Source organism: Somniosus microcephalus, chromosome 6 (assembly GCF_052327205.1).
Source record: "Somniosus microcephalus isolate GS21.2 chromosome 6, FLI_Smic_1.0, whole genome shotgun sequence".
In the NCBI taxonomy this organism is placed as follows: domain Eukaryota; kingdom Metazoa; phylum Chordata; class Chondrichthyes; order Squaliformes; family Somniosidae; genus Somniosus; species Somniosus microcephalus.
Window position 1 is genome coordinate 248838509 of NC_140992.1, and position 23188 is coordinate 248861696.

The 23188-nt window shown below is 41.4% G+C and overlaps 1 protein-coding gene across 1 annotated transcript in view; it reads right to left on the reverse strand.

Annotated features, from left to right (window-relative positions):
• The window catches only part of zfhx3b (zinc finger homeobox 3b), a 922100-nt gene that overhangs the window by 777483 nt on the left and 121429 nt on the right, over nucleotides 1–23188 (reverse strand). The window contains exon 3 of the mRNA XM_085992063.1: nucleotides 11805–12301. Within this exon, the coding sequence (XP_085848189.1) occupies nucleotides 11805–12301 (497 nt within the window). The remainder of the gene's footprint in view (nucleotides 1–11804; nucleotides 12302–23188) is intronic.

Genomic DNA, 23188 nt, shown 5'->3' on the forward strand with positions numbered 1-23188 from the left:
CACTGCCTGTGTCGACACCCTTTTTACTGTGCACAGCCCTGCTGGAAAGGGACACATGATATTTCTACCCAAAACATAAATATATATCCTCCCCTTGGAGCAGGTTGCCACTTCTGAGCAGATCTTTAGTGCAGGCCCCATTTCCCTTATCCTGAGTTTTGTTGCCAATGCACAGCCATTTAATCATCTCTGTCTTTGTACAGCCTCTTCGACACTCAGCAGAAAATATATAGCATACAAACTCATTGTTGCTAGCGCAACGTCGGAAGGCAGGATTTTAAAACATATTTAGGGTCTCGTTCTGTAGTTTATTCATTCATCAGGTCACAGAAGGGGTTTTGGACAGGGTGTCAGTATTTTTATAAATATATACTTAACTCTCACATCAACTTTAAAAAAAAATTACAGTGCAGGAAACTGACAAAGTTATAGATAAATTCAGAAATAATAACAGTTACCTTTCAATTCAACTATACACACAGTTTCAGTGACAAAATATTCCATTCTCTGTATGAGGCATCCAAAATTAAGCTAATGCAAAGCACCGGACATCAAGCAGCTACTGAATATTTTTTACCCAGGATTGATGGTGGGTGGGGGGGAAGCACTGCTGGGTTATAATATACATTAAAAGTTTTCCTCGTCTCGAAAAATTCAGCAACACTGGCTTCAACCTAAGTGAATTCCACTTTGAAAGAAATCTCTAAGGGTTAAAAAGGTAATAGAATTATAAGATTTATACCATTTTGCTTCACTGTGCCAAAGAATGTATAAATTAATTAGAAGCAACCCTCCTTGATAATGTCTATCCCATTCCTTGTGTATGTATAAACGCTTAGAGCGTTCTAAAAGGCAACTTTTAAAAGGTAGCTTTTTTTTTAAATGTTACAATTTAAAAGCTGGAGGAACTCTACTGCTCAACAGTTGAAACTGAATTGATTACAACTATGAATAAACCAACTTCAGCAAATGCAGACAGCAGGAAAAGGGAGAAGGAGTACATTAGAGATTTCAACTGCGATAGGACCTACACTTGCACTCACTCTGTAACTGGCATCTGGAGCGGATTTGCTACAACAGACATTGAAGAACTAGATTACATCCAGTTAACTGAGCTCTAAACTGATTATGCATGTGCCAAACTAATGGATTACATTTGCAAGAGGAAAAATAACATCCAATCAATCTCAATTACTGCAGACCACACCAGCCTAGATAAACTTGAAAGTATCCAGCAACTACCCGCAACTGCACCTCCCCTCCCCACCAATAGTTTTACATATCGGGCTCAGTACATTCAGTCAGAAACAAAAGTAGCTGATGGAGAAATACCATCACTGTGTTGCAGCAAGCAGCAAATAGGCTGTAACCCTTTCTGTGGGTTGTCTATCCCAATATTTACTAACGAGTTTGTGGTTTGTCTCCATCGTTTCAAGTCGGCCGCCTGTGATATTGTGCACACTGTGGGGGGGGGTGGGTGAGGGAGGGTGAAATTCGACTTCGGTTGGGTTATAAAGCGAGTGGCAGCAGTTTGGCTGCCCCATTATACACCCCACTTGGGCGGAGTGTATAAAGGTGGCCAATCAGGTAATGACCGTTTCTTGCCACTGCCAGTTGAATTTCACCCCCAGAGTGTGGGGATTAAGTGCAGTTTTCAGGTCGAGTGGGTTTAGAGGGCAGGGGATAATTGGACGAGGCCATGCACGTGTAATTCAATCCCCATTTTAAAGCCATACATCCTATCCGTATTTTTATATTCCATTGTAAATTCCCTATGTCCACATTTATATTGGGAACTACCTATGTAAACCTGTTGGGCTGTAATTCAGACGTCTGGCAGTCGTGGTGCAGCAATGCCTCTGCTGGCAGGAGAGTGTAATTACAGTGTTACAACTTTACACAGGAAGTTTATAGCAGAGAAAATTGACAGGAAATACTTGTAGATGCAAGATTTTTAATATATATGTCATTCTATTTGTGTTTTTGCAGAAAGGAACTGTTTATAGAAGGTAGGCTAAAATTTTGGCTTAATGGAGCCTAAAGTGGCCCAAAAATTGATTTTTAAAAAAAGAAAACAATAGGACTTTTGGAATAATAGAGCACCGAAAGACCAATCAGAGGCCCCGCGCTCAACTCCCAGCTTCAACTTTTATGGGAACTTGCTTTCCCCTCAATGGGTGAAGATCAGCAAGTCCCAGCCAGGCCACCAGGAGGAGCACTTGGAGCTTGGAGAATGCTCTGTCCACAGGAGAGGGAAAGGGAGGAGGGGAATGGCCTTGGTGAAGCCCATATTCTAGACCGGACCACCATCCCAGAGAATGGAGCAGGTATGGTGGAAGAAGGGAGGCGCAAGGACCTAAATGGGGAAAGTATAAATTTTAAATAGTTGAGTATTAAGAATGTCTATACGGTTAACAGTATGTAGTTTATTTATGCATCGATACAGTGTTCAGTGTAATTTATAAATCAAAATATGTAGCCGTTTGTGATAAAATAAAACATCAGCAATAAAAATTAAAGTGAACTGCATTAAGAGGCACTCTGCTGTAAGAAGCTTTTGAAGCTTTATTTTAAGTACACACACACTCACAGGATGGGGAAGAGAAAAGAATACATGCTGCCCTAAGTTTGGAGGGGGCAGCACTTTGCATGTATACTGTCCTGTCCCAGGAGATGACGCAGTATGAGAAAATGGGAGAACCAAGGTGGAGATGAACAGCTGTTATCTGTAAGCTTTTGCATCAGCATGGTGCCAATACTGAAGTAAAACATCAATATACTGTAATGTTTACTGAAAGAACTGATCTACACATAGTGAGAATGATGTTTCTTTATCACCCTCTTACTAAAATAAATCCCTCAATGTCCTTTTCTTTTGACACTCTAAACTTTAAATTGTGTCTGCTAATCCTCAAATCCTATTGCCAACAGAAAAATCCAAATTTTCCACACTTGTAAAAAAAATTGAAAGACCTCTAGCAAGTCCCCCCTCATCGTCCTCTTCTCCAGGGAGTAAAGTCCCAGGGTAGACAACTTTTCCTAATTTCTCAGCCCTCGAGGGAGCAGCTTCATAACCCTCCTCTGGACTTGGTCCAATAATTCTACATCTCTCCTTTATTAAGGAGGCCAAAACTGAACACCTACTCCAGGTCTGGGCTTAACTGAGGCCAGATACAATTTCAAATTCGCCTCCTTGTATTTCTAACTCACACCCTAACTGTACATACTAACACTTTATTTGCTTTCTTCATCACCTGCAAACATGGTATGAACAGTTTTAATGACCTACCCACCAATACTCCCATTATTTCTTTTCTGTTCTGCTACCTCACAGACCATTCAATATGTACGCTACATTATTGCTTCTTCTATGTAATTTCCTGACTTCATATGTATCTTTTGGATGAAACATCACACCAAGGCCCTGTCTGCCTACTCAGGTGGATGTAAAAGACCCTGTGGCACTATTTGAAGAGCAGGGAAGTTGTCCTGGCCAAAATTTATTCCTCAACCAACACCTCTAAAAACAGACTAAATGGTCACTTGTCTCATTGCTGTTTGGTTGACATTGCAACGCACAAATCGGCTACAGTGCTTGCCTACAAAACAACAGTGACTACACTTCAAAAGGACTTAATTAGCTGTGAAGTGCTTTCCGATGTCCTGAGGATATGAAAGATGCTCGATTAATGCAAGTTTTTTCATTACACTATTTTCGACAAAAGCCATCCCTACAGTCTGAGTGGGCCTACTAATTACTGTTGAGTATATAGTTTTGTGCTGTGGGCCCACAACCATTGAGAATTTGGATTAGACTGCCCAAACTCTGCGAGGAACCTTGCTGAGCCAGAGAGAGAGAGCTACTGCCCAAACTCTGCGAGGACCCTTGCTGAGCCAGAGAGAGAGAGCTACTGCCCAAACTCTGCGAGGAACCTTGCTGAGCCAGAGAGAGAGAGCTACTGCCCAAACTCTGCGAGGACCCTTGCTGAGCCAGAGAGAGAGAGCTACTGCCCAAACTCTGCGAGGACCCTTGCTGAGCTAGAGAGAGAGAGAGCTACTGCCCAAACTCTGCGAGGACCCTTGCTGAGCCAGAGAGAGAGAGCTACTGCCCAAACTCTGTGAGGAACCTTGCTGAGCCAGAGAGAGAGAGCTACTGCCCAAACTCTGCGAGGAACCTTGCTGAGCCAGAGAGAGAGAGCTACTGCCCAAACTCTGCGAGGATCCTTGCTGAGTCAGAGAGAGAGAGAGAGCTACTGCCCAAACTCTGTGAGGACCCTTGCTGAGCCAGAGAGAGAGAGCTACTGCCCAAACTCTGCGAGGACCCTTGCTGAGCCAGGGAGAGAGAGCTACTGCCCAAACTCTGCGAGGACCCTTGCTGAGTCAGAGAGAGAGAGAGAGCTACTGCCCAAACTCTGCGAGGACCCTTGCTGAGCCAGAGAGAGAGAGAGAGCTACTGCCCAAACTCTGCGAGGACCCTTGCTGAGCCAGAGAGAGAGAGAGCTGCTGCCCAAACTCTGCGAGGAACCTTGCTGAGCCAGAGAGAGAGAGAGCTACTGCCCAAACTCTGCGAGGACCCTTGCTGAGCTAGAGAAAGAGCTATTCTGATCCCATAAATCTGGCTGGATTCAAACCCAGGTTCCTAGAGATATGAAAGAACTGGACTCCACTCTGACTCACTATATCCACCAGCCCCAGGATGCAGTTTCTTTGAAGCTGTTTTAAATAAGTTTTTTCACTAGTCATACTCACTATTGTGTTCTGAATTATAGTCCTAGATAGGCTTAGAGAAGGTGGCACAGACTCTAGTTCTGATGTGCAGTTTGGTCTTTGAGCCTTTAGTCAGATTTCTGGCAGTTACTCACAAGAAAAGCAATTGAGACCAATTCACACTGTTCACACAAAGTCAGAAGGGAGCAGCCAATCATTGCGTTTGCCCTCTCGCCTTATTTTCTGGGACTGATATCAAAATCACAAATTGTGATATAACACATATTCCTACATATTATTCACTAATGAGTCAATCTGTTAAATGTCAGCTGATCCTGACCGATATCCTGAGTACTGGATGACAGGAATAGTTGCCACAAGATAATATGCATAGGCTGATTTCTGCCCATTCATAGTACATGGGCAAAAGACGTAGCATGATCCGTGTGTATATTTTATGAAAGAAAAGACTTGCATTTTTATAGCGCCTTTCACGACCACCGGACGTCCCAAAGCATTTTACAGCCAATGAAGTACTTTTGAAGTGGAGTCACTGTTGTACAGGAAACTTTGGTTTATCCGGAGGTTGTATGTCCGGAATACTCGCACTAATGGCACAAATCAGGAGCCCTTTTTCTATAAGTTTTTTTAGTTCTCGTTCTTTTTTTTTCCCCAGTCAGGCACTGCAAGGTCTGTAGCTATAGCAACAGCTTCAGTTAGAGACGCTTGCCGCTGCAGCCGACTCTTTAGAAGCTGTTGCTAAGCAACAGTGTTTGTTGTCAGATACAGAGATGAAAACCTCCGTATGCTTCAACATTAACTTTGTATGTCCGGCAGTTTTGATAGATCGGCAACACGCCGGTCCTGTCGGTGCCGGATATCACAAAGTTTCCTGTAATGTAGGAAAGGCGGCCGCCAATTTGCACACAGCAAGCTCCCACAAACAGCAATGTGATAATGACCAGATAATCTGTTTTTGTTATGTTGGTTGAAGGATAAATATTGGCCAGGACATTATGCAACCTAGTGATGTTCCAAATACACGGGAAGTTTGTCAACATTCTTCATGCCTATAAAAATCACATTGCGAGTGCTCACTTTGGCCTTCAAAAGTTGTCATTTACACAAAGTCCATGAAAACTAAGGCCCGGTGGAGGGAGATGAATGTATTCTTCTCACGTGGATAAACAATGAAAGGTTCACATCAACCGTTTCAGTGCTCAGACGCCACAGTTCATGTATACGGTGGTACTCATGGATTCTGGAATGAGGTGATATTCCGAGATTAGCTGCTTGCTGACGTGCAACTAAAATATTGAACTACACTACGAACGTGAACACAACAGATTAATAAATAATTCATCTTAGTTAACCAAATCCACTCCATCTGACAGTTTAGGAAGCACTGATGCCTTTATGTAAAGGCACCATGGTTTCCACAGGAGAAGTAGCTTTTCTAACTCATTCTTGATTATTTTAAAATGCCCCTATTTCCATAAAAGCAGCCAACAAAGTATTAAATCTGGTCAAATTTAACAATGGTTATGGTAAAAATAAATATATATATAAAAAAATATATTAAAAATCTTACGTCTTCATGCACTTCCTGCCAACTTTTGCTGCAGCACCATCACCAGTGGGAGGGTTTAATTACAAGTTTACACAGGCAATTTTCATTATAAATGTGGACATAGTAATTTATAATGGAAATAGGAAAATTAGGGCAGAATGTTTGACTTGAAAATTGGAACTGAATTACGTCTGTTTCCTGGCCTATGTGTCCCTCCGGCTTCGAACCATGACTGAAGGGTCAAGGAAAGTATTAGCTAAATAGAAATATCCTCTGGACTTGCCTAAAATGTTTCACATTTAATGCCCCCTTTATGAAAGGAAGAATTTACTGTACTGGAGTATTCTTTTCCTATCCAATCAATAATTGCTCCCTAAAACATTAATTTGCACTATTAAGTGGGGCTGCTGGAAGTCAGTATTTAGCTCTTGGGTTGTCACGAGCAGCCCTCTAGAATGACATTTCGAGCATGTTACGTGACAGAGCTATGTTGTGTGGTTCTTCCTCGACACACTATGCAGTCAGACTATGCACAGAAACTGTTCCCAAAAACACAGGCTTTTCTGTGATCCTATCTTTTTTTTAATGGAACAGCTTTACTGGCAGGAAAGCTGCACTAAAAAAAATTGTCCCAAAGCTACTGCCAAGTTGGGTTAACTACAAGTCTGTGCCTGACATTGAGTGGAAGGTAAGTGGAATAAGGCTGGTAGATTTATGGCCATTTGTACCTGATTGTTCATACTAAAGCCATTATGGAATGATTAGAGAAAAAGGTGAAGCTTTAAGTCCAGTGAAAATCAATACAACTGTCTACAGCAATTCAGCTGCCTCAGTCGAGTACCATTAACTGGATCTTTATCCCGTCTTAGGTTACAGGGAGCTGGGTACAGGCTTGCTGTATGCCTACCTGAACAGTTCTCTGAAGTCAGGATGTTAAGCCATTTTTCTCCCCTTTCATAACCCATGATTTTTGCTTTTAAAAGTTGCCACAAATTAGAAATTGCACCCAATTTTATTAAAATTGTATGAAAGCTGTTTGAGAGCTACATCTTAATGTTTGCCAGCAATTTCCACTGTTCTATCCCCCCTCAATATATCACCATATGTCTCTAGCAGAACCTTCACTATACCATGGCATCATAATATTGACATCCTCTGATACCGATACCAAAAGCAAACTGAAAGTCACACTAAATATTCTCAAATATGACACTTTTTAACCAGAAATATACATTTAACAAAGTGGCCCTTTTGGTTTTATGCTGTCTTTCAAATCTCTAATCATACATTCTATTTAAGCACCATCATATTTTTGGTTTTCTCTGTGTTTGAAGGTTTTAAAATACAATTTTGCTTTATTTGTACTTTACACATGGACAATTCTCATTTCAGCAGTAAATTACTGTTCATGAGGGAAAGGAAGTTAGGAGGGAGTAAATAAGTTCTTCAAACCAATTCCACTGAAGTCTTTTACATCCATTCTCACATTCCCTACCCCCTTCCCTTTTTAAGAGAAATAATCAGCAAGTCGAATAAAAGCACAGATCAATACCAGCACAAAAATTAAACATGCAGCAAGTTACCATCTACCCATTCATGTTTTTTAACCCTTTGAAGTTCTGTAAAAATACACAGCCTTCCACACAGCATGGTCAAGGATGTTTGTTGGTCCATTTCTAGTAACACATGCTGTAAAGTAGAAATAGAGCAACTGATTCTGCAGATGAGTGGAAACCATTTCTTAATTCATACCATGTGTGATCTTGAAAGAAGCTGAAAACAAACAGTTTGAACCTCTGGGATTTCAAGTAGGACTCTGCTCTTTTGGTCAAAAAGCTGTCCCAGACCTCAAAGTCGGAGGTATTTCTGAGAAGTCTGACCTTACATTTGCCAGAAGGAGAGTCTCCAAATATGTAGTGCTGCATATTTATATAGCCAGCAACAAAAATAAATTGAACATTAGTTATCTTAGCTGAAAGCTCCAACAATTAAAACCTTTATTTCTCAAGTTCTAAAAGCTGTAACTGCAGGAATCTAAAATCTAGACATAATCAGAAATGGAATAGAATCTGCTGCAAAATCCCCACCAGAAATGCACCCCGCCCCCCCCCCATTTTATAATTCACTTCTCAGTAAAAGCTATGTCAAATCCATTCATCAATCACAACTCTACATAAAGGACATTAAATAATACGGAGCGTAACACATTGAATTTTATGGTAAGTATCAAAAGAATTAGACATTTTTGTGTAAGGAAGAGAAATAAATCTTGATTAATGGCATCAGATCAATTTTAAATTGTGCTCATGGGCCAAGTTGATAGGCCTCATTTTTCTTAAAATTAAAAACATTAGTTTGTTGATTTCAAATACAATGACCCAACCACCTAAATTCACACAGAGACACGCTTACAGATGGGGTACAGTAATAGTGGTGAGGCTTTAATGTTTCAATAATAATAGGTCAACAAGTTCAACAGTAGTATATGATGATGATGGCCAAGTTCGTGTGACTGGAGTCACAATTAGGCCAGACTGGGAAAGGATGGCAGGTTTCATTCCCTGAAGGATATTAGTGAACCAGTTGGGTTTTTACACAAATCCGACAGCTTCATGTTCACTTTTACTGCAACCAGCTTATTTTTTTTCCAGACTTTATTTCAAACTGAATTCAAATTCTCAACTGCCATGGTGGGATTTGAGCTCACGTTCTCTGGGTTATTCTGAATATTGCAGGATGACTAAAAGAATCAGCAGTCATGAAATGAGGGTGGAAAAATCAGTATCAGATAGGGGAGTAGGATCAGAGGCATGGAGCATATAGGATGGAGTGATATGGATTGGGAGGAGAGGATCAACAGTATGGAGCTAGTAGAATATAACATTGAACAAGACATTTCTGAGCTATGCAGCATGTTAAGTGCTATGGAGCGCTCTCGGTCGTACCCTAAGATTTAAAAGTATTGGGCGGGGGGAATGGATAGGATGTAGTGTGGCAGATGTCAGATTCAGAAGTATGTAGCAGGTGGAATTATTGGTTGAAAGTGAAAGAAGCAGCAAGAATTATTTAGGGGTGTGATGTTGGGCTAGGCAGATAGGTGCTGGGATTCCTGGTCTACACAAAAACCTAGATGCAGAAACACAATGGCCTAGAAATTGAGTGGGCTTAGCGCCCATTTTGCGGCGCTAGAGGGCATTGCGCTGGACTTACAGCCGGTTTTGAAATTGACTAGGGCCCAACATCGGCGTTACACCGGTAGCGCTGCGCCGGCACCGATGACGTCATCGGTGTGCGCAGCGTCCCGGTTGCCGTGGTGACGGGCCCCAGCGCCGAAATTCAGTTGCGGCCGCCTCGCCCGTGGCAGCCGCAACTAAGACTCTGGCAACAGAGTCTTGCACGACTTTGCGCCGGCGCATAAAGGTGGAGCGGCGGCCGGCCGCTTTCCCGCCGGCCGCCTGCCCGCACCTCCCTCCCCGGACTCCCCCACCACCCCCCCCGCGGAACAGATGCTTCTCGGCTGCGAGCCCGGCACTTCCCCGAGGTGCCGGGCTCATTTTTGTGGCGATTTAACCGGCCAGCGGGCGGGTGCAGGCAGCTCCTCCTTAACTGAAGGAGGAGGCCTGCGCTTCCCGAGCCTGCCGCACCGCATCGGGCGCCGCAGCGCCGGAATAGCGCCGCAATGCGGCGCGTAGCGCCAGTTTTCAGGCGCAAACAGCCTTCAGTAGCGCCGGCAGCCGTTTGGGCGTGGCGCTACTGAATTTTTGGCGCGCACAGCGCGACTTAGCACCGGCGCTAAATTTCCGGCGTTAAGCCCCGGCGCAGCGCAAACTCAATTTCTAGGCCAATATATGTTGGTCAAATTTACAGATGATGATAAACTGGGGGCTGGGGTGGGGGGAGTCTTGTCTGATGTAGCAGCCAAGAAATTACAGAAGGTCCTAGATGGTAGTTGCAAGTGGGCAGGACTATGGCAGATAAAATTCAATAAAGACAAGTACAAGGTCTTGCACATTGGAGGAATAAATGTGGGACATATTAATGAATAATACTGAACAAGCTAGGGAAGAGGGTGAAAGAGATTGTGGATTGATAGACTCAACAGTGGCCATGCCCAGTTATGGCAGAGCTGCCATCAACAAAACAAGTAGAATTCGGAGCTATATTGCCAAATCAGTAGCCTGTGGTTTTGAAGCCATCATGATAAAGCTGCGATCAAGCTGCACCTTCTGCATTCAGTCCTGGTCTCCAAGGGAAATATTCAAAGCCCGGAAGTGGTGCAGAGAAGGGTCAAAGGGCAGATCTCTGAATCCAGATAACTGAGTTATAAGGAAAAGCTGGAAAACTTAGACTCTTCAGACTGGAAAAGAGGCAAATAGGAGGGACCTTCTCGAAACATACGGCACTAAGTGGAATACAAAAGGTAAATCCTGAGCACTATTTCAAGCTAAACTGTGACTACAGGACAAGTGGATGTGGGAATATGGGAGACAAAGAAGTTCACAGCTGATGTCAGAAAACATTTCTTCTTAGACAGAGTGGTTGGCACGAGGAATAGTGGATGTAAAAACATAAGTCATTCAAGAGGCAGTTAGATGTATGGAGCAAGGTTATAGGTTTCTATGGAAGAATGAGCTAGATGGGCCACATGACCTTTGTGATCTCTACTTTTCTTTATGGACTTTGTATAGCGTGAAGGAGTGTGTTGAGAGGCATGAAGCATGTGGTTAGACTGATATTGTGTAATCAGCAGGAATGAGAGAAGTATGAGTGAAAAAGGAGGATCAGAAGCATGGAGTGAGTGGGAGAAGAAAGTGATGAGTTCATAGTAATGTCTTATTTTTACCTAACATTTATGTATAGTTTTTTACAGACTCTAAGAGGTGCTGTGATGGTAGACAACATCTGTACCTCAGGTTTTAATTAATTGGCTAAAATGGATGATGGTATTGATTATTGAGTCGGGCAGATAAGACGGGCAATAAGTTATGTGAAACTTGTTGAGCAATTGCCTGAAGGGCCAGTCTTCAGCAAGCTTGATGTTGAACCCTGATAGGTAGGTTTTTCTTTTAAAAAAGCGAAATAATTTGTCCTCGTGACACTCCCTTACACTAAATGCAGAATCCTCGAGTCGCCCAATAGTCTCATTGCACCATTTCAATTGACAGCAGTAAAATTAAACTTTTTTTTTGTTTCCCTAAACCAAAATAAATCTAACTTTAGCAATTTTTTTTTCTCATCTAAGCCCACCTCTTCTGGGACTATTGTCTTAACCAATTTTACAGCAAACTTCATTCAATACCATACACTTTAACTGCCACATTTTTGGACAATTTAAACCGTATTAAACATTCTAATTGTCATTGCATTTTGGCAGGGAAGACTTATTTCAAAGGTACAAATGACCACCACAGAACGGCCTTCCAATACCAGATTATTTGTTTTGGAGTTACAATATGAGGAGGATTTAATGATTGCTGTCCAATGTGGTTAGGGAAGGTCTGCATTGGGAAGATGTTGCTTTCCTTACCTTATATAGTTTCAAGCTGGCCTCGTGCCTCGAGTTGACGGTGTGCAATCGCAGCTTCTCAATGCTGTTGGTGTAGTAATCGCATGCGTTGCATTTCAAGTGCACTGGGTTCCCAATGGCCACGCATTTCAGTCGCCACTCGTTGGCCTTGCCCCCTTCCTTGATGTGTGCCACGAGCTGGTATTTTTGCACGTGCTTATCTGTCTTACAGTGCAACTGGAAGTTGGCCTTGAGCTGGGTGTTGTAGCGGCAGAGCTTACACTGGTAGGAGTCACCAATGACTGCTTTCCACTCCTCCTCGGGCAGGTGGCGCTCAATGTTCATGTGCAGACTGAGTGTCTCCAGGTTGTCTGTAGTGAATCGGTTGCAAACCGCACACTGAAAAAGCTTCAAAGAAGGGTCATTCGTGGTTGTGAACGTTTCGCCAAGGTTCATGAGTTCTTCTGACACCAGCTGTCCGCCTCCCAGTCGCATGTCAAGAGGAATCTCACCACCAACTGCAGAAAACAAAGAATAAAAAGGAAAAATGAAATGCTTAGTAACAGCTCCAGAAAGGATGAAAAGTGATGTTCATACCCTGTAAGATGTTGACCTGATAACAAACCCGTTGATCTGACAGTCTGAATTACCAGTCTGAATTCCTCTTCTAAAGCTAACATTGACAATACTGTATCTGTATCTGTTAATGAGGTCAAATCTACCCACCAATATCTGGAGATAGTATTTGCAACTTGGAAGGGCTTTATGCAAATTAAATGTCAAATCTGCTGCAATATTCAACTGCTGGAGATGATCGCGACAGACGTATATTCATTTGATTTGTTGATGGTAAGCTGTGCATAAGAGTCTGCTTTAGGCTCATGTCCCTGAGTACAAGACTGAGATGGTCAAAACTCATTTTACTTGTGATCAGTTATTAGCCTTCAGGGACAGTGATTCCTATCAGCTAATGCCAGATTAGATTTAAACTTTAGCCTCTACAGGTTTCAAAGCTAAACATGCAGTGCGCACGTAGCAATAGAAAACATGGTCAAAACGTGGCCAATCAAGCTCAAAATTACTTGCATTTGTGTTTCCTGTGTCAGCAATTTTAATCGTAGCACCATTTTAGAATGCAGTTTTAAAAATAAATATATATATATTATAGAGATCCATTATTAATTTTAATTACTGTCAGCACCCAGGTATATTGATGATGGTGACCATTTTGGTGTCAGCTTAAAAAGGGGTTGCAGTAGATAATGATCCTGTCCTGGAATCTAACACTTTTACAATTAACTGGGCTCCATGATACAGCTCCTGTCAAAATCAATTCAAACGAATAACTTTTTTATCCCACCACAGCAGGTACTTTATATACTGAGAATTTTCTACATATTCCCCATTTTGTTGAGGACTGCAAGATTTCCCAATGTATTAGTGATGATTAGGCCTAAATAAAATGCTGCAAATACACTCCAAGTCAATCAGCAACTGGAAGAGGAATGACAGGTTCACACTTTTAGTAAAGACCCTTTTAATGAACTTCTAACTGATGGTCTCATTCTGAAACATTAAACTGTTTCTCTATTCAGTTACTGACAGAACTATTGGGTGTTTTGAGCACTTTGTTTTTATTTCAGACATTCACCATTTGCAATTTTTCATTTTATCTGCAAATGTAATGCTGTAAATGTACAGTAAGGGCTTTTCTGGCCAACACAAAGTATAGAAATGGTAACTCAAAACTGGTCCTAGTCTGTTGATTGGCGTAGACACAGGAGAAAGAATAACATTCTTAATGATTTCAGCTATGAGATGAAAAATGGGTAGCTTGGGAAAAAGGAGCCAAGTTAAAAAAATATACTCGATACACAAAGCAGTTTTAAATAGCTGTAGTGAAACTTGTGTTATGTTTCAGCAACGGCAGAGAGGTAGAGCTAATTATCCCATTACTGCGTCAATACATCCATTTAACAGAGTTGTGTCAGTGCCAGTGCGATGGGTGATCTCATCAGTGGAAGGTGAAAACCTCTGTGCTGTACAGATCTGTCTAATGCCTCTTACTACACAATCTTTAATACATCATTGACCAGACAAAACCAAGAGCTGACCTTGTCCAACTTACAGTAAATTAATAACAACAAGCTCTTTATTTATAGCATAAAAGCTCTACAACTGTGAATGACACTTCCCAATTTCATAAAATTCAGTTCTTAGGAAGAATTAACTTTAAATCCAGGAAACAGTTTTGTACTTAAAAAAAAAAGAATAAGACTTATTATGTGCTCCCTCCCTGCCCCCCCCCCCCCCACCCCCTTCCACTTTTCAGGTTTTCTTTCCCCCAGAAATGAAGTTCTGCTACCATGCAATGCTCCATCTGGTGGTCTGGCTGAGAACTGGGTGAACCCATCCAAAGAAAGCATGTGTAATTTTGAATAACTGTCACAGTTAGGATTCAGACTCCCAGTGCAACTGTTGGGCCACTTGGTCCAACCAGAATTCTGTCAAACCCTGGTTAACATAAACTCAAATTTGTCAGTGGAAACAGCTGTATAAAATTATCTTTTCCAGAGGATTTAAAAAAAAACCTCAGTTAGTAAAAAAAAAAGGGCCCGAAGCACAATATCATCAGAACTTCTGGCTTGCAAGGTAAAAACTTTCATTACTGAAGAGAGAAGTCAAGTCAGTTTGAATCAAAGATGGCAGTAAAATGCAGCTTTGCAACATTGTTTATGATCAAGTACTATTCCCTGTCACTAGCTCTCCACCAATTTTGCTCTTCAGCTAACTGCTAGAAAGTGCAACAGAGGTGAAGGGACAAAGGGTGATTCCCATTTGGGAAGCACCTGGTCTCAAGACAGCTTGAGCAAGTTCAGGAGCTCATTGTGCAACTATCATCGGAAGAAATCCACTTCCTAGCCCTTTATGGCACAGTGTCATCATGCCTCTACCAAAGGTTGCACTCGTACTGCTATACAAACAAACGTGCACTCTGCCACCACAACTTTTGGCTGCTCTAAGCCAACACTATGATTGAGGCAATCGCCGCGCCTTCTCCACGCTGGCCCCATAAACTTTCTCCACAACACTGGTTTCAGGACTTATTGCCTTTAAAATTGAATCATCATGTTGGCTTTCTACATATTAATCTGTGCACATTAAAATTTGTTTAAATCTAAACTAAGCCTAATACTTCAGCTAAGAGAAGATTTTGGCTTCAGTTCTCTTCAAGTACAGTTTATGAGAGTTGTGATGGTCCTGTCATCACACATTGAGTCTTGATTTTGGCCATCTCCATCGCTGTTGAAGAACTTAATGTATTGTTGGCTGTGCATTTATCTGCTGATTAAAATGCACCTGCTATTTGGTTGCTCTTTCCATGAGCTTTCAGCCAAGTTAATGCATTTTGTATGTGACAGACACTTAATATATCTATCTATAATATATTTTGTAGCTGGTAACACAGTGGGACCTGCAGCAATATCTTCCCCCACCCCGTCCGACTCTCATTTCACTATCTTGCTGCATGCACATGTGAGAGAATTGGTGGGAGTCACAATGGAATCCCCAGCTCAAAGCAGCACTGGCAAATGCCTGGGAACAGATTTCCCTGCCATCTCACAGTTACATCAAGTCTACAGCAGAGAAACAGGTCATTTGGCCCAACTGGTCTTTGCCCATGTTTATGCTCCACATGAGCTTCTTCCCACCCCACTTCATTTAACCCCATTAACATATCCTTCTATTCCTTTCTCCCTCATGTGCTTATCTAACTTCCTCTTAAATACATGTATGCTATTCGCTTCAGCTACACCTTGTGGTAGTATGTTCCACATTCTTACCACTCTTTGGGTAAAGAAGTTTCTCCTGAATTCCCTATTAGATTTATTAGTGACTATCTTATATTTATGGCCCCTAGTTCTGGTCTCCACCGCAAATGGAAACACTTTCTCTACGTCTACCCTATCAAATCCTTTCATAATCTTTAAGACCTCTATCAAGTCACCCCTCAGTCTATTCTTTTCCAGAGAAAAAGTCTGTTCAGCCTTTCCTGATGGGTATACCCTCTCAGTTCTAGTATCATTCTTGTGAATCTTTTTTTCACCTTCTCCAGAGCCTCTATATCCTTTTTATAATATGAAGATCTGAACTGTGCACAGTACTCCAAGTGTGGTCCAACCAAAGTTCTATACAAGTTTAATATAACCTCTCTGCTTTTAAATTCTAACCCTCTAGAAATGAACCCTAGTGATTGGTTTGCTATTTTTATGCCCTTAGTAACCTGTGTCGCTACTTTTAATGATTTGTGTGTCTGTACCCCTAAAGCCCTTTGCTTCTTTACCCCATTTAGACTCTCATCGAAGCAGCAGTGGCCTCCTTATTCTTCCAACCAAAATGCACCACCTCACACTCCATGGCCATAGTTGGCGTATGACCCAAGAATAAAACATAAATGTGAGCACAAAGGCAAAAGAGAGTTACAACAGCACAGGGCAACTGTATCAGTCCACACTAAAGTTAAGGCAATTTTGAGCCTTAAACCTTAGACTTGAAACTGTCTTCTACAGTCAACATATCCAGTCAGCAGAATGAATAATGAGGCAGGGAAGAGTTTTCAATATCTAAATGAACAATGAAATTCTGTACTTTTACAGCCAAGATCTGTCCGAAAGCATCTCCAATATGAATTTTATTTTAAAAACTTTATGAACTCTGCAATGTTTTTATTAAATTGAATACATTGAAATTGCTAAAATACAAGCAACTCAACATGCAAATGATAAATAAAATTAAGCAATACTTTTTGAAAGACACACACACACAAATAAATGAAAGATGGGGTGCTGCAACTTTCCATGACAGAACAAGAAAAAAAAAAGTGAAATGGAAACAGAAGAAGAGACTAAACACAGGCAGAGATTCATTTGCTGGCATACTTTACGAGAGAAGTATTTATAAATGACAGGTTGTCTAGAAATCTAAAAAATTTGCAGTATTTCCAAACATTCAAGACACTCTAATATTATACATTTGTTAAAGGTATACAAAATTTCTATCTGTATTAGTTTATTTCACTTGGTTTTGTATAAAAGACTCAAAATTTGTTTTACTTTGTGCGGTTCAACCACTATTATAGTAACAATGAAAGATTTGTATGCGAGGGGAAGGGACAGTTTGAGGCATATGTTACAAATATTAACATATTGTGGATCTTTGAACCTAACTTTCCAATCTCTTCCCTCCCATTTCCAATCAATAATTGTCAACATATAAGAGCAGGCACAAATGGAGTCTGAGGTTTGAAACATTTGTTCATGTGGTGCCTTCAGTGACTCACAAGCCACAAAGTTACTAAGAATAGGCTTTGATTCTTATTATTACAGGTATGGAAAGGGAGAACAAGGGAAGAATTCCTGTGGTCATTATGTGTAGCGGCATCAAAATAGCATTGAGAAAGCACTAGATTATAATTTGGCTATACGCAACAACTAGAGCAATTCTTACCCCATGGTTATCAAGAGATGTAAAGAAAGCTCTCTGAGGAATCTAATGGCACATTGTTGGCAGACTGTATGGGTTTCCCACAAAGCCTTAGCTTTAACATATATATATTCTCCCTAGATCAAATGTGGTCAACAGCTCTTGCTTTACTATTTTTATACCATGGGATATGTATTCAATTTTCAGAGAACTATTTTCATTCCATATATGGACAGAACAGGATATGCTTACCATTTACAATCTCAATAGCCATTTTTCTTTCACCCACTCATTAGAAACAATTGGTAAATAATATTCCCTTAGTAACTACCTTATCACCAATGAACGAAATTAACCTTGCAGTCACAGAGATGACAAAAGAACAAATCCCATTTTTTGTTTTTAGGAGCCATTATGATTCACCAGCTCCTCACTTTTATTCTTACTTTCTAACTTACCCTAAGTTAAACTAAAATCTAATTATTTTTGTTGTATTAACTTTGTGACTTGAGTTATTTGATCACGTTTGGCCATAAAGTAATCATCATATCAAGTGGGGCCCTAACATGTATATCTACCTCAGCATGTTCTTTCCTTTGTAGCCTTCTCGGCCATACACCTGGCATTATATCTGAGAGGGGAGGGAAATAAGGCAACTTCATGGACACTGTCAATGTTGCCCTCTGTCTAGCCATTGAGAGGTGCTGAAGTTTAACTTGTGATGAATGAATCTTGCAGTTTTTTCTTCACCCACTCCCCCACCCCCTGTCCCACCCCACCCTGCCTAAGTACCTCATTTTTGCTTGAATTAGTGGAGATTGCTTTATTGGGCTAAAACTTGCAGTCAACGGCGTACCTCCAGAGTACGCAGCCGACCTGTGAAAAGAATACGCTGAAAATACCTACCTGATGGCAGCCCTCCTGCGTAAACCTGCGCTCTGACGCTGCGTGATGGAGAACAGCGTAATGGCCCACGGATCCCAGGGAAGCAGCCTGTGCGGAAGCGTACCTGGGATCACGTGGGCCTGGTCCTCCAATCAGAAAACAGATTGTCTTTCATTCATTTAAATTACTACATTACTTCATTACTACAGCCTTTAAAATATGTACAGATTTAGCTTTTATTGTGGGAATCCAATTCATTACTGATAATTCCCATTCTAAACAAATACTGTGCGCTGTGCAGAAAGTTATGAAATATTTTATAAAAACCTGCAGCTTTAACATACATTAGGATTGCTTTTCATTAAAGCTTTTAAGCCATTTAATTTTTTTTTAAAGCATTTTTTTCATTTCGGATATCCCCTTATACTGTGGAAACAGGCCCTGCGCCTGCTTTCATCAGCCGCAAAATTTTCGTACATGATTGCTGGGCAAATAGCCCAACTCTGCGCCGGTAATTAGGTTTACGGAGGTCAAGCGAATGGCCTGTCAACGAGTACGTTGACAGACTGCAAGTTCGGGATTTAGCGCATGCGCTTCAAAGGCGGCATGAGGGCGTACTCAGAGTACGCTCTCATACCCACCACAAAATCCGGGCCATTATGTACGTAGTTTGCTTCCAGCCAATAAGACCATTTGCAGCAATCTAAGTGTTTGGAGCAGCGACATTGTGAGCTTCATGCACCATAGTGATTCTCAGAGTAAGTGCTTGAACCAAACTGAAAAGAGTTTTAAATTTCCAAGCTGACCATATAGAGTGCATTGTTAAGGGTGTGTAATGTGTTTTGAGATATCCACACTGTGCACTAACATGTATCAGTAAGAAGAAAAAAAATGTTTTCAATTAAAGATACCCCCGTCAAGTCAACAGGGTATCAATGATGAAGCAACATTGGAGTCTGGATAGTGCAGTGGGTTAGACACTGGCTTTTTAGCTTTAGGAGCTAGATTCAAATCTAGCTTGGACTAATGAGATGAAAGTCTCTCCTGTCTTCAGGCTGTGGGAGGACTACATGAAATGAGTTGGGACAGTTTCAATCTAGTTCCTAGTGAGCCTACAGCACAAAAAGGGCCTAATCTGGCAATAATGGCTAATTTCACTCTGATCAACCACAAGATGGCTACTGTGAGAAACGGTAAGGGCACGAAGATTGGGACTGAGGCACATTGTTGGGGCAAGGTTTAACTTTTCATCTCACTGTGCTATATGTGTCCTGAAGTGCTCCATTCCTCTGTGCTGACATTCCTCACCTTGAGGTACAAAATTCACAAAAAAATTACAATGTTCTGAAGGATGATAAAGCATGAGGTGGGGCCCACGGATTCACAGAGATCTGAAACAGACGGGATTATCCTGTACCATTCTGGTTACTGTATACTTTAAGCTTAACACTGGTGACCCCAGTGACCCTACTGATTAAGGAATTGGATACATGAATGAAGTCTAAATCTGCCAAGATTTTAAACACTAACCACAGAACTGCAAGATATGACAGCAAAACTTGCTGTTTCTGAAAGAGTTTGACAACTGTAGGCACAACATAGCCTTGGAGACTGCTTCAGGATAAGTTCCAATGAACTGGGAATGACATTATATAAAGGGCTTACTGGTATTACACATCTTAGAATGTAAGCATTCTAATTCATTTGAGAATTAAACAGATGGTAAAAATTAGTTACAGCGATCAATTTTTAATTGTTGCGAAATAGCGCAGGTTAAACAAGCCTGTACAAAAACACATTGGCACTTATCAAGCAAACTACTGTCAGAGTCTGCAATACAATATCATTAACTCTTTGTGTTCTAGCCAATAACATTTATTGCGGCAATTCATTGAAGAAGCTCCCAACAATTTCAATTATTATTTTGACAAAATATGTACGAGGCAATCAATCATAGTACGCAGTTAGGATTTAAAAACCATGCAGGCATTAAACTGTTAAAACAGGGTAAATTCTACACGGAAGCAATATAAATACAGGTAGACTATCCTTTATCCGAACTTCCGAAAACCGAAAACCTCTGAAAACCGAAAGTTTTTTCGTTCAGCGTAAGTCGTGCGCACGACATGACCCGAGTGGCGCAAAACATGGCAGGAGTGGTCCTCCGGGGCCCAGAACAAGAATTCCTGCAGATTGTCGACACGCCGGCCTTCGCTCTCGATGTTAAGTGTGACTGAGGGAGCTCTGCCTTTCCCTGTGAGCAGGGCAGAAGGTCACAGAGTTCCCTCCTGGGTAGGAGGTTGCAGGCTGAGCTGGGCAGTGTGAAGGAGGTACCGGGAGAGTGAACCCAACAATACAGCGGCCCGTCCGATAGCTGCAGCGGCCCGTCCAATATTCTTTTCCCCCCGCCCCCCCCGCCGACCTGATTTGCAGGCCAGCTTAGCGTAGGAGTCAGCCGATATCCGGCTTTCCCACAACTGGCGGCGGCAGTCGAGCCCCAGACCCCCGCTAAGTCAAGGACTTCAGAGAAGCAGGAAGGGGAATGAGACACGGAGCAGGGGGAGCTGTAAACAGACTGGGAGCGGCAGCACAGAGAAGCAGGAAGGGGAATGAGACACGGAACAGTCGCAAGAGGTAGCCTGAACTTTTAAAATTTATGTTAAATACAAATACTAATTACCAAATTAATTTAATGTTCAGAGTTTCCCAGTCTGAAATAATACCTTCTGAAATCCGAAAATTTCCGAAAACCGAAACACAGCTGGTCCCAAGGTTTTCGGATAAGGGATAGTCAACCTGTACAAGTAATTGTATTTCAGCTATTAGCCCAATTATAATTTTGGTTACTTCTTATCTGAACATCTATATTACTGTATAATTTTTAATTTATTCCTAATTAAACTAAGGACCACCTGAGCCCAATTTTGCAACCTCTTCTAGCTTTCTTTCCCCCTACTTTGGCAATCTGCCATCACTACCACAGGGGACCCAGCAAACCCAACAAGCACTGTTGGTCCTATTACCAAGAGGTCCTATTACCAAGAGGTTCTTTCTAACAATATTACTGAAAAAATAGCTGAGACTCCAGATCCCACTGCATGAGCTCAATGACAGATGTCATAAGATTCAGCACAATGTGTTAAAATATGCTAGGGCACTCTGATCTTTTTTAATCACTTTGCAGGAGATTACATTTAATATATTATAATGTGCTCTGGCAGAAATCCAAGTCCAATATTCTTGCAAGAACACGCTACTGTTAATAATACAGGAATATGGCAGATTTCCCCCCCCCCCCCCTCACTAAGAGCTACTGTATCAACAGACAAAATTCTGCCAGAATCAGGGGGGGAAATAAAAAAATCTACAGTGAAAACTGAAAAGATGCATCATTCTCAGTGTGTTATAATGGGGGAAAGGGGGTTGAGGTGGAGGAGGGGGTTGGAGCTATGGTTTAAATAGTTTTTTGGGTTGAATTATAATAAATTTAGGGTTTTTTGTATGAAACCTTGTCCAAATTCTAACCTCTGTCATCAGGCCAGGACCACTATAGATTGATTCTAATTGCATGATTCTGTTGTGAAAGGTGTGCAGTACATGGAAGCATTTATTTTCTGTTCTCTATTAAATACAACATCAATGCTGTAGTCACCAACTAAGGACAAACTTTAACTGCATCTTGGTTAAAGTTTAAAAAAAATAGCAAACGAACAGGAACTCGAGTGACAAGACCAACGGTACACGGCCAGTTTGTAAGAAAAGTTTCTCCTGGATTGTCTCTGTTGAGATAGTATTATTCGAAATACCAGCATTCCAATACTAACTCGATTAGAATGAAGGGCAGTAGCAAATTGTATCGCCTAAGATATAGCTAAAAGAATTGCTCAGGCTTTCACAACAAATATTTTAACCGTAAACATTCAAGCATCCCACAGCAATATTTTTTGTTTAATATTTATTGAACACTTAGCAAACTTTCTACAACAGATCTCCAACCCAAGGTTAAACTACAATACTCTGTGCCATATATTAGGACTCCATATTATATAGTGATTATGGCTCCATAGCTCTAGCATTGCAGCGCCAGACATTCAATTAGCGACCTGAGTTTGAATCCTAGCCTGAATGTGTTTGACTGGTCCTCAGCCAAGCTCCTTGATGGTACATCGTACTGTCTTATAGTACATAGTGCTCCATCCTGGGAGAGATGATGGGAACAATTTGTCAGGGTAATGCTTCAGCGTAAACTGCTTTCCCTCCAGTTAGCCAAGGCACTGGCAGCAGCCAGATCTGGTCTCACCAAGGCCTTATCTTATACTCCAATCCTCTTGTAATAAAGGTCAACATACCATTTGTTTTCCTAATTGCTTGCTGAACCTGCATGCTCACTTTTTGTGATTTGTGTATAAGGACACCCTCTGAATACCAACATTTCCCAATCTCTCACCATTTAATATTCTGCTTTTATAGTTTTCCTACCAAAATGGATAACTTCACATTTCTCCACATTATATTCCAACTGCCATGTTCTTGCCCACTCACTTAACCTGTCTATATCCCTAGCAGCCTCTTTGTGTCGTCAGCAAACTTGGATACATTACTCTCGGTCCCCTCATCTAAGTCATTGGTATAGATTGTAAATAGCTGAGGCCCAAGCACTGATCCTTACGGCATCCCACTATTTACAGCCTGCCAACCCAAAACTGACCCGTTTATTCCTACTCTATGTTTTTTGTCCGTTAACCAATCCTCAATCCATGCTAGTATATTCCCCAATCCCAACAGCCCTAATTTTGTATAATAACCTCTTGTGTGGCACCTCATCGAATGCTTTTTGAAAATCCAAATACACTACGTCCACTGGCTCCCCCTTATTTACCCTGCTAGATACAACCTCAAAAAACTCTAACAAATTTGTCAAACACAATTTCCCTCTCATAAATCCGTGTTGACTCTGCCCAATCATATGATTTTTTAAGTGCCCTGTTACCCTAATAATAGATTCTAGCATTTTCCCTACTACTGATGTCAGTTTA